Genomic DNA, 16,967 nt, shown 5'->3' on the forward strand with positions numbered 1-16,967 from the left:
CTGTGGTTACACCAAATGAAGTTTGGAATGTCACCAACTGAAAACACTGGGTGCATCATTAAACTAAACATTTAACAAAGATGACACAGGACTGTTGAGCAGCTACAACCCTCAATCAGACCAGAACAGGACAGCAGCTACATGCCTCAGAAACCCAGTGTTCCACCTCTAACATGCTGACATGGAGGGATTTTTGTTGGAAAAAATATGGAAGTAGAACCCACAACCTTCCTGGAGAGGGGTCAATGCAGGCAGACCACACCCACACACCCAAACCTTCATTTAATATGTAAGATGTTGGGGGTTTAGAATTCATGTCACCCTTTCATTGCTCTCTGTTTCTTAGAGCCATAAAGATGACATGTACCACCTAAATATTAAAAATAAACTAGAACAGCTTGGCTTGAAAGAACCCCCCCCCCCCCCCGCCTTACTATGGACTGTTTTGTAAGGACTGCCAGTTATATAAATCTAATGGAAAAGATGACTTACAGACTTTAGGTAAAGACCAGGGCTTTAAATACTAAGTGAGAGGGGACTGCTAGGACACTTCATAGGGTTTTCTTAATTGTGTCCTTTGTATTCTGCTGTTTTATTTCCAAAGCTACATCCATCCACTGATCCATCCATTTTCTGACCCCTTTGTCCTCGTCAGATGCTTAGGGGTGTCAGACCCTACCCCAGCTACCATTGGTGCAAAGTAGGGTACACCCTGTTCCTATTCTACATACCATCCAAATATCCTCATAATGCTGTTACTTATCTGTCTGTGACTGAGTTAGAAACAGAGGGGGATGACATTCCTCACCAAAAACTAGATCAACTGGTTTCCTTAGTCCCAGACATTAACCCTTTAAATCCTAAGCCTAAAATGGTGCGCCTGGATTCTTTTTCTTATTTTAACTTTAAAAAGGTTAGAAAATATACTGAGAGTGAGTCTGTTTGCCCATTTTTCCAGTACTCTTTTTTTTCCAGATCTTTCAAAATCTAGCAGTCATTTACAATTTACTGCATGTTATAATTCTGCTAGAACAGCTTCTTCTCCACCTTATAGTACAGACATGAGTAAAATTACCGTAAACTATAAAGTGCAATGTCTCAGGTTTCAGAAATCGTTGGAATTTTTCCAGTTGCACAAATAGTGACAGGGTTACAGCCATCCCAACTGCATATGCACAGGGTGTGTCAGCCATGACACGTCAGGTTTTAAAGGGTTAACAGATATGCTAAAAGCAGAGGGAATTCTGCACTGTTCTGTTTTAATGACAAGTTTGATCATTTGATGTGATTTCTGTGTTCTATGTGATTAAAATGTGTGTTTATGAGATTTACAAATCATTTTTATGCACATTTAACAATGCATCCCATTTCCTATAGGATTAAGATAAGCTAAGATAAGATAAGATAAGATAAGATAAGATAAGATAAGATAAGATAAGATAAGATAAAACAGGACAAGGTAAGATAAGATAAGATAAGATAAGATAAGATAAGATAAGATAAGATAAGATAAGATAAGATAAGATAAGATAAAACAGGACAAGGTAAGATAAGATAAAATAAGACATGATAAGATAAGATAAGATAAGATAAGATAAGATAAGATAAGATAAGATAAGATAATTTAAGATAAGACAAGGTAAGATAAGATAAAATAAGACATGATAAATTAAGATAACATAAATCAAGACATGGTAAGCTAAACTAAGCTAAGATAAGCTAAGCTAAGCTAAGATAAGATAAGATAAGATAAGATAAGATAAGATATGACTTTATTGATCCCACCATAGGGAAATTTTACAGTTGATAGCAACAACATACAACCAAATGCAGAGAAAAAGATAAGTACAGAAAAAAAAACAAAAAACAGTGAAAAATTAAATACAGAAACAAGTAAGAAATTTGGTATTTATATAAATTTTTATGTAAATACAAAATTAGAATTAAAATTAAATATACATATTTATATTATTACAGTTGTATTTATTTGTGCAGTGTTGCAGATGTGGGCTGTAAATGCTGCTGTTAGTGTGCTTAAATCCATTTACTCTTATTTCCACAGCTCGTGCTCCCTCTCTGACCACATGCTCCTCCAGGGCCGAGCGGATCAAATTTCATCCCGGGGTGGGCGGGGTTAAAGCCGGCGTCTGTCGGAAGCGGCTCCGGTGTGAGATCCAGCCTCGGACGGACAGAGGAGGACCTGGTGCTGCCACTCACTGGATTATCAAAGATTAACAACGTGCCAGTGCAACCACGGAGCACAGGTGAGTAAAGAGGTCCGATCCGGTTCCGATCATCGTTGTTTCGGGTTCGGGAACGTCAAAGCTGAACGTCCATCGGGTTCTTTTAATCCACAGCGTGTTTGGATCGCGGTGTTTCCACGTTTATTCTCTGGAAGTGCATTGTTTTTTTGTGAGAAGACCCAAACAGACATTGCACAAGCCAGTCCACAGCAGGTTTATAGTGGTCTTATCTTAGCTTCGGTCTGGACATTGATATTCCTGCAGAGCTCATTGAGGATTTGCATAAATTATATGATGCAATAATCCTTTATTGTCCACTACTATTCTGTTAGTGCAAAGTGATCACGTCTTTCTGCTCAATTCATTCATTCATTCAAAGCTGTCAGTCAGCTGATCTTCTTTGCATAAAGTGACAAAGCTTCTTTATGCCTCACAGGACCACACACTCATGTTCTAGTGCTGGGGTGTCAAACTCATTTTGGTTCAGGGGCCATATTCAGCCCAATTTGATCTCAAGTGGGCCAGACCAGTAAAATAATGACTTAATAACCTATAAATAATGACAACTCCAAGTTTTTCTTTTTGTTTTAGAACAAAAACAACAAAAACAAAAAACAGTTAAATTCTGAAAATATTTACATTTTACAAAAAAGATGTGAATAACCTGAAAAAACAGAAATTTCATTTGAAAAATTAGTGCAATTTTAACAATATTATGCCTCAACTTATTATTTATACATGTACATTTACACACAATGTTACATAAACATTTGATAACAGGCAGAGTATTGTTAAAATTTTGGAGTTTGGAAATAAAATTTGAAGAATTTCTACAATATTACATCTCTTATTTTTAACACAACTATAGATCACAGTGGATCCATAAATGCACCAAACATTTAGTAACAGGCAGAATATTGTTAAAATTGCACATTTGGGGTTGTTCATCTTTGTTTTTATTTATGTATTTATTTGCATTTTATTGGGAAAGAATAGTTTTGTAAATGTAAATATTTCCACAGCGTAATCTTATTTTTTTCCCTTTAATTTTTTCCACATAATTTTTCACAAAGAAAATTTGTCATTGTCGTTATTTATGGGTTATTGTGTTGTTATTTTTACTTGAGATCGCATTGGTCTGTGTGTGGAACCTGAACCAAAATGACTTTGACAACTTTGACTGTTCAGGTTAATTTTTGCACTTTCACCCCGCGGGCCGGAATGGAACCTTTGGCGGGCCAGATTTGGCCCTTGGGCCGCATATTTGACACCTGTGTTCTAGTGTTTTTCAAGAATACTGAAATATTATTTTAATTTAGATAGTTGAATTCTTAAGTTTAATCACATGTTAGTCAGTATTGGTCAGGATTCTTTTGTGTCACTAGATTTTCTTTGTTTCACTGGTCAGTCGTAAATTTCTTAGGATAGGTCGCATTTTGGTCACATACTAAACTAACAGATATATGATCACAGGACTTTACCTTAGGCACACTTTTAAATACACATGCCCATAGATGATCGTAAACAACAAGAGATAAGAAGTAAACACAGTCATTATGGGGTTTTGCATTGAGTTGAGGAATTACATCTGATTGACTTTAGAATAAAATGACACTAGTCCATTTTCTGTGACCCAGCCCACCTAACATGAGGGGTCAGCCCATAGGTTGAAGATCAGTTTAGATAGATAGATAGATAGATAGATAGATAGATAGATAGATAGATAGATAGATAGATAGATAGATAGATAGATAGATAGATAGATAGATAGATAGATAGATAGATAGATAGATAGATAGATAGATAGATAGATAGATAGATAGATAGATAGATAGATAGATACTTTATTTACAAGGATTATAAAAGTGATGTGCATTGGAATGTCTTGGTCCACTTCCTCACTTGGGGTTTGGGTCCTCAGCTGAGTTATATTTTGTTTGGGATCAGATCAAGTCAACAATAAAATTATAAAAATGAGACAAAAAAGGATCCGGACTTATTCTTGGAGCTGCCAACAAAAGAACATGCTAACAATACAAAATATAAATAAATGCAATGTAAGGAGTTGACATGCATGTCTCTAATGTGGGTTTATTGTAATCTCCTCTTCAGTTCACCACAGCTCTCTCTTCAGCATGGCCGAGACTAAAGGAAAATTCGACTTTGCTATTGACCGGGGTGGCACCTTCACTGATGTGTTTGCCAGACTGCCAGATGGACGGGAAAGAGTCCTGAAACTCCTGTCCAGAGATCCACAGAACTACAAGGACGCTCCCACTGAGGGGATCCGCAGAGTCCTGGAGGAGGTAACACGAGTGAAGGAACAGAACATGTGCATTTTGTGGTTTTTATTTTACAGATGGAGGTGAAAAAGGACAGACCTGTGTTGGAATTATACCTAAACACTAAAAAATTTGAATATAATATGTTATAGTTATAATGTCTGCTTTTTGCTGATTAGTTCAGAGTTGTGTGATATTTTCATATTAGAAGGTAACGAGCTTAAAGGGGTGGAATGGAAAATACAAAGGGTGTCAGATGGGTTAATTTAGTTTTTAGGAGTGTGGAATGTTTATTGTTTTACTATCCATTAGGAGAAGCGTTTACAACAGTGTTTTTCAACCTTGGGGTTGGGACCCCTCATGGGGTCGCCTGAAATTTCTAGTAATTGATAAAAGTAAGAATAAAAACTTACTAATAAAAATATATGGTGAGTTGACAGAGACAATCACAATCCATAAAAGACATGACAAACTGTGAAGCTGAAACTGAAGCACTGTGGTTCTGTTTATCTTTCAAATGTTCATTGTGGTCGGTTTCAGATGCTGCATCTCTTTCATAATTCATAGTTTGAGTTATTGTGTTTTCAGTATTAATTGTCAGCCTTGTAAATCTAAGCTGGACTGACTGTACATATCCTGACCAAGGAAAATAAAATAAAATTCTCACTTTGTGCAGTAATCTACACCTGGGTTTTCTGCCTCCATCCATAATAATGTACATTATATAGACTAAATGTCATCTAAAATTAATGTTTATTTGCAACATAATATAGCAACCTATTACATGATCAAAAATAAATACATTTTAGCAAAAAAAACTGTCTTTTTTTGAATGTCTGGGGTCACCAGAAATTTGTGACATTAAAATGGGGTCACAAGCCAAAAAAAGTTGGGAACCACTGGTTTAAGACATCTGTGGGGTATGGACAGGGGGTGAGAATATAGCAGACAGCTGTAGGGGGGGGGGGTAAGTTATTGGTTGAGGTCAGAAGGAGACAACACCTCACGGATGACTATGAAGGATGAGGAAAAAGGTTTCTCTGGACTCTTGAGGACTGAGAGTCAGATGTCTGTTGTTTAGGGAGTCTGATTCTCTGTAACCTTGGGAGACCACAGATCTGTGTTCACTAAATGATTGATTCATTGTTATTCATAAATCCTGTTTCAGGTCTGTTTTATGGTCAAGGTAATAACCAAAGTAACAAATGTGGGGGATAGAGAATTGGAGTCAGATTCATAAGTAGAATCTCAACAGCAGACACATGGACTTGCTTAGACATTCAAATAGATTACTCCTGACAGATGGTCTTGTCTGTGCAATCATGTGGTGGAAGAATGTACATAGTAATGATCCCTTTGGCTTCTGTAGTTGACCATTCAGTGTAATGATCTTTTCTGTCTCCAAGTGTAATTTCTTAGTGTTTGTGTGGTACTTGTGTGCAGGAAACTGGGAAAGCGTGTCCTCGCGACCAGCCTGTAGACACCTCTCTGATTGGTTGGATCAGAATGGGCACAACAGTGGCGACCAACGCTCTTCTGGAGAGAGAAGGAGAAAAGACAGCCCTCCTGGTCACCAAGGGCTTCAAAGATCTGCTGCATATCGGCACGCAGGCCAGGCCCAAGCTGTTCGACTTGGTTTGTGTTTCTTGTTTTCTGCTCTCAAGAGAATACAGTGTGTTAATGTTTACGTTACAGTCGCTTATGTAACATGAATGTTTAAGCCAGCTTGTGTAAGAGTGCATTTGACCCTAAATAACAGTCTACCACCTGACCTGACCACTTTCATTTACAAAGAAGACATTCATGCAAACCAGCATCCTATATTTGTAACTATATGATCAGGGTGTTCAGGAACAGCCTGGGTCTCAGTGTTTACTCATTGTCTCGTGCAGCAGAGACTGGGGGCAGGTCCTGGAGTTTGCACTCAGTCCAGGAACGTTAATGGCTGAAATGGTCACTTATCTGCGAACCTAATGTCACAGAAGAAGATGTCAGGAATTTAGCAGTTGATAAAGCTTCATTCTTGTGTTATTGTCTATTCGCATCCAACATACAGGGTGCTTATTGGATTTAAAAGAGTGAGATTTCAAGCCCGTAACCCCTTCATTCTTTCTGGATTGCTGCTGATCCATTTGCTATTTTATATTCAGGGTTCGTACGGGTGCTTGAAATCCTTGAAAATGCTTGAATTCCACTGTTGTGTTTTTAAGGTCTGAAAAGTGGTTGAACTTTAGTTTAAAGGAGTCATATTTTGCTAAACCCACTTTTATTAGTCTTTGGTACATATATTTGTGTATTTGAACCCTCCAGGTGCTGCAAAGTTATCTTTATATTCATTCTGACAAAAATCGAGTGGATTTCTACAACCCGTTTCAATTCCTTCTTAATTTGTTATGTCTATAACTAGTTACGTCACAACATTTACAAATATAAGGTCAAGACTTCCGATGTACATTTCTCCAAGTACGCCATAATTGTTTGTCAGCAGCAGCGGTTGTCGGTTGTAGTCCATACTGAAAATATGTCCAAACTTCGAGCCAATTACCTAAAATGTTCAGTTGTAGGTTGGATTAACAAGTGGGGGGGTGGGGTGTGAAGTGGCTCATTTGCATTTAAAGGGCCAGTGCTCAAAACAACCTTTCTGGTGTCATTACTCAGAAATAGGGTTGAAGATGGACCTGTGGAGTTGAATTAATGAGGAATTCAGACCCAAGCATAGCATTTACAGTTTATGTAGACCACAGGGAATTGTTTTAAAATGCATAATTCCATTTAAAAAAAAAGCAAAATATCACTCCTTTAAGTGCTTGAAAGTGCTTTGAATTATAACCTAAGCTACTTACAGAGAGGCGATACATTTTGAAAAATAAAACTTTATGTCAAAAAAGAAATTTACCAGGTGTTCTCAGGTCAACTCCAGGTACATTTTTATCTTAATCTTTGAGTCAGTGTGAGTGTGCCTGAAGAACGCCAAGTGGTTTCCCTTTTTTGGGATAAACTTTTGTGTTCTCCTTTAATTTGTAACCTTTTTGCTGTTATGAAACATAATTTTAGATGTTTACAGCATAATACAATGTACATCATTGTGATAAAAAGTGGGAAAAAAAAATCATGAGTATATACATTCCTGTAGATATGTATTGTACCCCAGCGATAAGGTGCTGTGCTGGAAAAATTGGAAAATGACCCTGAAAAGTGCTTGAATTTGACCTTGAAAAATGTGTATGAACCGTGTATATTAAATACATTAAAGTTTCTACAATAAAACTTTTGTCAGTAAAGATGTGCTATACCTTGTTAGAATATTTAGATTCTCTGAAAGTGAGTCAATAATTTTTTTTACAGCATTCCTCAGTACTAAAGCATAATTACTAATGGGATTTCCCTACATGTTTGGTGGTCAGGAGGTCACTTTACTGGTCTGTTCCATGATTAATTCCTTTTTTTTTTTAAATGAAAGGAAAAAAAAACAAAACACTTTCAGCTAAATTTAACCTGATGTAGTTGTATTTTAACCGCTTAAAAAAGGTAATCTTTTTTTGAAAATAGGAGTTATTACCTTTCATATGAGTTGACATTGATTCATTTTGGCTTTGTGGTTCTTCACTTATGAGCTTTGGAACTTAGTATGGTAAATAGGTGGAAATTAACACAAATTAGGTGATAAGGAACAGTTTAAGTCAGAGGTGTCAAACATATGGCCCGGGGGCCAAATCCGGCCCCCCAAAGGGTTCAGTCTGGCCCCTGGGATGAATTTATGAAATGCAAAAATTACACATAATCATTTTAGTTCAGGTTCCAGATACAGACCAATTTAATCTCAAGTGGGTCGGAGCAGTAAAATACTATCATAATAACCTATAAATACTCACAACTCCAATTTTTTCTCTTTGTAAATGTATATATTTCCCTGTAATTTTCCTGTATTTACACTAAAACAAACTATTATTTAACAAAAAATGTAAATATCCTGAACAAATATGAAAAACCTGAAATGTCTTAAGAGAAGTGTAATTTTACCAATATTGTGCCTGTTATTAAATGTTTTATGTATTTGTAGATCCATTGTGATCTATAAATTGTAATTTACATATGTAAATGATAAACTGAGGCATAACATTGTTAAAATTGCACTCATTTTTCTTCAGAAATGTTAGGCTGCTCATGTTGTTCACATTGTTTTAAAGAACAATTTGTAGATGTAAACATTTTCATCATGTAAGGAAAGTTTGGACTTGACATTATTTCTATATAATTGTGTTATTAGTTCACTGGTCTGGCCCACTTCAGATTAAATTTGGCTGAATTTGGCCCCTGAACTAAAATGAGTTTGACACCCCTGGTTTAAGTATTTAGGAGAACTACAAAAATCTAAAACTCGAGTACAACCAATGTGTTATAATTTGACCCTTGTGTGTTATAGTTGATTCTTATCTGTATACTGTCCATACTGGCCCGCATATCAGTCCATGTTTTCCCTTTTGAAAGTGCACCTGCCTCTAATTCACATGTGATAACCTCTAGTGTATGCGTTTGTGTTCCTTTATGTGTGAACACAGGAGGTGGCGATGCCTGAAGTGCTGTATGAGGAGGTGATAGAGGTCGATGAACGTGTTGTTCTCAGGCAAGATGGATGCCAGTTGCCCAAAAAAGACCCCAAATGCATTGTCACAGGTAGGAAAAAAATACACTTAGACACCATTCTGTCACATTTTGGAAACGCCTCTAGTAACAAATTAGTTTTTCGGTTTTATGATTACCCTGTGCAGTTTTTTTTGTGGTTGGTAATGCTTTGCTTTTAACCTCAGGCCACTGGCTCATAAGGTATGCAGCTCCAGATGAGAGCACTGACTGAATGCCTTACATAATTTGAGATAATCCTGATAATCTCTGCTTGTGTGCTGCTGTCCCTCAGGCAGTACTGGTGATTCTTTGGAGGTGTGGAAGCAGTTGGATTTGGAGCAAGTGGAAAAAGACTTGAGAGCTGTTCTGTCCCGTGGGATCACCAGTCTGGCTGTTCTGCTGTTGCACTCGTACACGTCAGTACAGCCTGTTACATTACTGACATGCATTCCCACAAGCCCCTGATCGGATCTCCAGCCTCTGCCCTTTTTTTTATTTTCTCTCTTCTCTTTTTTGATAATCTTTCAGTTTCAGGGACAGATTCTATTTGTCCCTCGATAATAGCCGTTCTTTAAATGATCATATAATCAGATCTGAGATCCTGCTGTCTCTGTGGGAGTACTGTTATGCCTACACTGCAGATCTGCGGTGTCTGGTGTCCAATAGCATGTTTCTATGTAACCCATGTGTTTAACTGGGTGGAAGTTCATGGTTTTCTTCTCCCCTTGTACAAAAGAAGAAACTGTCTAGAGAGAAGTGCAAGATTCTGTATGTCCATTTGACCAGTAGGTGTATACTTGACTCCATCAGTGATTAAAGTGTTTTCAAAGTGATAGTGACTAGTTTACATACTGTACTATACACCAGCAGTGGGATTGCGTAACACCTTTATGTTCCTTTCCCTCCTCCTCCACCTCATGCTTTCCCCCTCCCTGTATTTCAGATGGTCTGATCATGAGAAGGCGGTGGGCTCTCTGGCGCGCCGCCTCGGCTTCACCCAAGTGTCCCTGTCCAGTGAGGTCATGCCGATGGTGCGGGCGGTTCCTCGAGGTTACACCGTCTGTGCCGACGCTTATCTCACACCCAAAATTCATCAGTATTTAAAAGGCTTCACCTCTGGGTTTAAGGATTCCCTCAAGGTGTGTCTCCCTGTTCTGTCATCAGTACATCATTATAGATGGACACACTGCCATGCTGTTTCTTATTATTATGCATAGGGATGGGAATCGAGAACCGGTTCTTTTTGAGAACTGGCTCCCAGTAGCTCAATTCCTTAGAATCGTTCGCCTGCCTGCTTAACGATTTTGCATAACGACTCTGCTTATCGATTCCGCCTTCTTTGCACATGTATGATGACGTCACATGTGCGCTGCCTTGTTTTGGTGTAGAATGAGGCAGAAGCGCTCCAAAGTATGGCTATTTTTCTCGCAAAAAAAATAACACCAGGGCCACTTGTAACAATTGCAAAGCTTCCATTTTTTCAAAGGGGGAAAATAACATCAATATGCTAAAACATTTGTCCACACAGCGTGCAGTTCATTTGCAGGAATGTCACGTGTTTGATACGCTACTTAGCGACAGTTGTGAATCAAGTGGCAGAGCAAACACCAGGGCGTCATCAGGGCCCGGTTCAAGGGGGGGCGGGGACAACAAATGTCCTGTCCCCTCAAATAAAAGTTTCCGAAGGTAGGGAAAAGGAAAATGAGGTGCACAACAGCAGGAGATATACAGGAATTAGTAAAGTGTCTTAAGTTTCACTTCCACTTTGTACAGCCGTATGGTAAGCTTTAGCACAATGTAGATATTTTATAAATCCAGTGAAAAACATGAATCTGTAAGGTTTCAGCCCATTGAAGGGTTCTAGACAGTGGACAAAATCAGAAGATGTAGCTTTATGTAAATGAGTCCTTGAAGGTTGCTTTCTTAACTTTGAGAAACACCCCATGTCTCTCTGTCCTCAGGATGTGGACGTCCTGTTCATGCAGTCTGACGGCGGTCTGACTCCCATGGAGCAGTTCTGTGGTTCACGGGCCGTTCTGTCCGGCCCAGCGGGGGGTGTGGTTGGTTACGCCGTCACCTCATACAACCAGATGGAGAAGAAACCTGTGATTGGCTTTGACATGGGCGGTGAGTGGAGAACAGCTGTTTCCTGGTATTGTTTTGTAATTCTTTGTTCAAGAGGTGCACAGTACAGTACAGTAATTGTCTTTTACAGTGAGAAGCTCACTTTTACATTGTTCAGGGTTTCACACAGATCGTCTTTGTCATTGCTGTTCAGGAACGTCCACAGATGTAAGTCGATACGCTGGACAGTATGAGCATGTGTTTGAGGCTACCACAGCTGGTGTCACTCTGCAGGCCCCCCAGCTGGACATCAACACTGTGGCCGCTGGGGGAGGATCACGACTCTTCTTCAGGTCAGTCAGGATGCATCAAGTAAAGATTGATGCCACAGATCAAAGCATTTATAGGTTAATTGGCGATGTCATTCCCAAGTTGGGCTTTTAAAGTTTATAAAACACTGCATAAAAACTGTACAAAACATATATACAGTTATAACAATACACAATCCAAAGTAATTTACAATAAATCACAGTGGAACAAGAAAGACAAGACTTATTCATGACTTATGACATGGCTGTTCCCTCTTTAAAAACTGAATCAAATTGAAGTATTTCCAGTCTGTTTCCAAATTGAATTACACAAAAAGAGCTCCGCATACTGATTCCATGAACACAAAAAGCAGTTTGTCCATGTGAGGGTTTACATAAAGGCACCTTACAGTTCCCATCGGACCCTCCTCGTGTTACTAAACCTGAGACTCTGAGAGAAAACACAAGGTCACTGCGGGCCTGAGAAGCCTGATTATGTAGGCGTTTATACATTAGTTTTAAGTTAAATTTCATAAACTACGCAAAACTTAGCAATCAGTTTCTGAATATTATGACAATGATGTGATCTTATTGGCTTCCTGTCCAAAATTTTTGCTTGATTGCATATAATCATAAGAGACTTGATTGTGGTGCATGCATGAGGAAACACAGTAACGTAAATATGAGCATACCATAGCATTCATGGATGTATTTTCAGCATGAAATTATAGACAATCTCTAATAAGTCTAAATATGTTTGCTTTTGGCAAGGCAGATTTATTTGTATAGTATAATTCATACATAGGGCAATTCACTGTGTTTTACAAAAATAGAAAAGAGACAAGTTAAAAACACACAATTACAATTAAAACAATCAAAACATAAATAATAATCATTTAAAATAAAGTAAAACAGAAGAGTACAGATAGAACTGTTTCAGTTGTTCTATGCACAGTTGAACAGATCCATTTTCAGCCTGGACTTTAACACTGTCACAGCAGAGGCCTGTCTCACGTCATCAGGAAGACTGTTCAGAGTTTAGCTGCATAGAACTGAAACGCAGCTTCACCGTGTTTAGTCCTGACTCTGGGCACCAGCAAAAAGACCAGTCCAAGGGGTTCTCAGGGTCTGAGATGGTTCATATGGGACCAACATCTCAGAGATGCACTTTGGTGCAAGACCAGGGGTAGGGAACCTGTGGCTCCAGGGCCACATATGGCTCTTGGACCCTTTTCCAGTGGCTCAATGTGGCTATGTCAAAAAGCAAAAAGAAATGAATGACACTTATTTATTTATTTATTTATTTACACATTTTGCTATTATTGTCGCAACCATAAAGTGATTCTGACGTTATATTATGCAGTTGTAAAAATGTAGACTATACTCCAAATGAATTTAAAAAATAGTAGCAGTAAAAGTAGATTACATTTGAATTTTAAGACACTGAAGGTGTTCGTCTTTATTCTTCATTACAAAGACAATCTTCACATACCAGTTGATTTTTGAATGAAAACAGTGACAAATATGACCATTTTCTTTAGTTCTGTAATTTCTTTGTGGTTCTGTTAATGCACTGAAACATTGATTTATTCTTCACATATTCTGTACAAACTAATCCTAAAGAGCTTCTTAAACAGTTACCACTTTGAGGAAATATACAAGGGTATCTTTTGGCTCCAGACAGTTTTGTTTTTCTGTTTTTGTCCTAAAATGGCTCTTTAGATTGCAAAGGTTGCCGACCCATGTGCTAGATCATGGAGAGACTTATACATGAGCAGAGCTGTTTTAAAGTCTGTTCTCTGAGTTACAGGAAGCCAGTGCAGAAACCTGAGCACAGGACTAATATGGTCGTACTTCCTGGTTCTAGTCAGGACCAGAGCAGCAGCGTTCTGGATGTACTGCAGCTGTCTTCCAGCTGGTTTACAAAGTCCAGTGAGAAGACTGTTACAGTAGTTTTGCAACTTTGCTGAACATCTGACCGATCCATATTTGGTGTCATTAAAAAAAACATAATACCTTGAACAGCGACTCTGTAATTTATGCAAACACCTTGTTTCCTGTTGATTATTTACAGCGTGGAAATGCTTTTATAACTTAGACTGTCAAAGAATAACTAAGTCATTTTAACACCTGATGTGTCTGAGGATTGAGTTAAAATGTCCTAGAATAGAAAGTATGATGTAATAATAAATTAACTTAATGACTTCATTGTTATGTTGGAGTTCATATTAATTGCGGTTCTCTGGGTGAATTTGTGCAACTAGTTGTTACCTGTTACCTCCATCTTTTCTTCTCTTTCAGATCAGGGATGTTTGTAGTTGGTCCAGAGTCTGCAGGAGCACACCCAGGACCAGCCTGCTACAGAAAAGGTAACAGAAAACACATTTCCTCTGCTATCCTTCAGCGTTCTGCTTAGTTCTGTGTTCTATTCTGTCAGTCTCTCGTTGCCTTTGTGCTTGTTTTCAGTTCATATCCTTGCTCTTTCAACCCTTTGTGGTTTCACTTACTAAATCTTTCTCATACGTCCTATGAATCCACCTTTCATGCTGTCAGGAGTAAATCTACACGTTACGAAGTGGGATTTGTGTGTTCTTAGGTTCTGTTCCCCTTCTGCTTAAGCTCCACAGAGATCATACATTAACAGACTATGCTCTACATTATATAACTCAACCTTGCCTCATATTTCTCAGTCGGATCCATAATGTGTGTACAATAACAGAATTTGACTCCATTATTGATGTTTCCTATAGGAGATAAAGGCGGCACGAGGCTCGTCTTACATACGTCACAGTCTCCTGTTGTTTTCCACAGTTTGCTCTTCTATTCTCTTTTATATAATTTGCACATACTGTATCTTGGGTACTCGAACATTGTGGTGTGTAGTTTTAAGACTTTGAATTGTGCAATCAAGCACGGTACTTAGCTCCAACAAATTCCCTATTTATGAAATTAAATGCCCTAAAACTACACGATCTTGTTGACCTAAATACTCTCTTTTAATGTATAAAGCCCATGACCAAAGCGTCCCCTCAGTGAAAAGGAGATATTTAAGCCAAGGCAAAGTAGTTTTAATTTAAGGGGAACTGAAATCTTCAAGAAAATTAAGTGTAGAACAAACATAAAAAGCTAGTGTATTTCTGTTAGAGGGGTACATCTGTGGAACAGTCTGGATTAAAACTTTAAAATGTCTTCTTCCGTTTGTGCATTTAAAAAGGATGTATAAATCCACTACAATAACAAAATATAGAACATTATCTGAATAAGTGAATATCTAGTTATAATATAGAAGAATGCATAAGTAAGATATTATTGTAATTAATTAATTAATTAACTAATATAGACTATCATGATGAGGAGATATTATCACATTTATTAATGATTGTATTTGAAGTAAATATTTAAAGTTCATATAAATATTATAGTTTATATTAAAAACGGTTGATTATGCAAATCTGGTTGTGTGTGAGGTGACTAAAAAAAGTGTATGTTAATGGTTTGTACAGATGTTTTGTGTTATTGTAAAAATATATGGAAAAAAAAGTGTGTTAACAAAGCAAAGGAAGCGGAATTAATTTAATTATTATTTTGTTTAAAGGGGGTAGGAGTCTAAGTTATACTTCTGCCCACTCCTTTTCCAGCACCAAAAATTTTGTCCGACCATGTTTTATGGTTCTTTGTTATCTGATGATTCTATGTGCTTGAAATGAAACTAAACTTGCTAAAATAATTCCTTAGGTGGCCCCCTGACTGTGACTGATGCTAACTTAGCCCTGGGTCGCCTCCTGCCGTCCTTCTTCCCAAAAATCTTCGGGCCTGGAGAGAATGAACCTCTATCCCTGGAGGAGACCATGAAACACTTTCATCGGCTCACACAGGAGATCAACAGTTTCCTGTCTTCTAACCAAACACAGGCACTCAAATTCACTGAGATATTAAGCCAGAGGTCTGATATTCTTAGTATTCTGTAAGGCGGTGTTATTGATATAGTTATAGTCATTTTTGATGTGCTCACTTTCAGGCTAGTGCAAATGGGACCAACCACTCACACCGCAGCACAGTCCCAAACAGCCAATCAGAAATGAGTGTGGAGGAAGTTGCCATGGGATTCATTCGTGTTGCGAATGAGGCCATGTGTCGACCAATCAGAGCTCTGACACAGGTATTCTGGGGTTTTTTATCTCCAATAATTAATATACAGTGTAGTGTGTTTTCTAACCTTAACCCTATGAAGTCTTTTGTATCATATTTGCTATGTCTATGGTTCTGAGACTTTTATCCTATCAACACGATCAATACTTTCCTTAAAATACCCGATAAAAAGAAGACCCGATAAAAGACCTGATATGTGTTTTCTGCCCCATGGTGGATTGTCATCCCACTACAGCCAGTGGAAAGGCTTTTTTTTTGCACTTTTAAATATGGCCATTAACGATAAATCATCCAACACACATTTTGTCGGAAAGTCTTTAATTGTCAAAAAGTTACATTAAGAAAAGAATTTATATTGTTATTTGGTTAAAATTAAAAATAATGAAACTGGAAGCACTTGGAGAGTGCAGACCTCCGCCAAGGCAGATTAGTAGGCCCCCATGGCCCCCCCACCCCCATCCCTGATCACCACCAAAATTTAATCATTTGTTCCTTGTGCCAGTATCAACATTTTTTGAAATTTTCATCCAAATTCGTCCATAACTTTTTGAGTTATCTTGGACACGGACAGACAGACAGACAGACGGACAAACAAACCAATGCTGACAAAAACATAACCTCCTTGGCGGAGTTAAATATATTGCCATTCGAGCAAAATAAAAAAACTAAAAAAAAGTTACCAACCTGAAATGTTCTATAGTTTCAAAATAGTACTGGTACTTAATGTTTCTTTCTAAATTTAACATTTTTGTGAACAAAAAGATGCCAAAAATGCCCAATGTTTCAAATGTGTTACAAAAAAATAGATCATAAACAAAATGATATGGCAAAAATTTTTGTTTCAATTATGTTAAAGGGGCTCATAAATATTTAAATTCCAAAAAATTCTGATTTTGTGGCTGGTTTTTGATGGTTCATGTTTTACAGGGTTAAAAATGATGCATTGCTTTCTTTCTGTTACCTTCACCCCTCCCCCACATCCCATTTCCTCATAGGCCAAAGGTCACGATACTTCCAAACATGTGCTGGCGTGTTTCGGAGGCGCCGGGGGCCAACATGCCTGTGCTATCGCCCGAGCTTTGGGGATGAAAACTGTATTTATTCACAAGTAAGACTCAAGGTTCACTTTATTTTCCCACGATGTAGGGAAATTTGCCTTAAGCTTCAACATGTGCTGCATCCACACAAGTAAGTTAAAATATAAAAACCTTAAAATTCAATAGTAACAAAATAACATACAAAGGTGCATTACATTATTGCAGTAATATATTCTCTATGTACACAGATACCCATATATT

The 16,967-nt window shown here is 37.8% G+C and overlaps 1 protein-coding gene across 1 annotated transcript in view; it reads left to right on the forward strand.

The window, feature by feature from the left end:
• Positions 1 to 2,173: 2,173 nt before the first annotated feature.
• The window catches only part of oplah (5-oxoprolinase, ATP-hydrolysing), a 29,160-nt gene continuing 14,366 nt past the window's right edge, over positions 2,174 to 16,967 (forward strand). The window contains 12 exon segments of the mRNA XM_030123329.1: positions 2,174 to 2,264; positions 4,356 to 4,549; positions 5,969 to 6,160; positions 9,085 to 9,199; positions 9,441 to 9,564; positions 10,092 to 10,287; positions 11,110 to 11,275; positions 11,427 to 11,565; positions 13,822 to 13,889; positions 15,256 to 15,431; positions 15,539 to 15,679; positions 16,665 to 16,777. Of these exon segments, the coding sequence (XP_029979189.1) occupies positions 4,379 to 4,549; positions 5,969 to 6,160; positions 9,085 to 9,199; positions 9,441 to 9,564; positions 10,092 to 10,287; positions 11,110 to 11,275; positions 11,427 to 11,565; positions 13,822 to 13,889; positions 15,256 to 15,431; positions 15,539 to 15,679; positions 16,665 to 16,777 (1,601 nt within the window). The 5' untranslated portion in view covers positions 2,174 to 2,264; positions 4,356 to 4,378.

Source organism: Sphaeramia orbicularis, chromosome 20, assembly GCF_902148855.1.
Source record: "Sphaeramia orbicularis chromosome 20, fSphaOr1.1, whole genome shotgun sequence".
In the NCBI taxonomy this organism is placed as follows: domain Eukaryota; kingdom Metazoa; phylum Chordata; class Actinopteri; order Kurtiformes; family Apogonidae; genus Sphaeramia; species Sphaeramia orbicularis.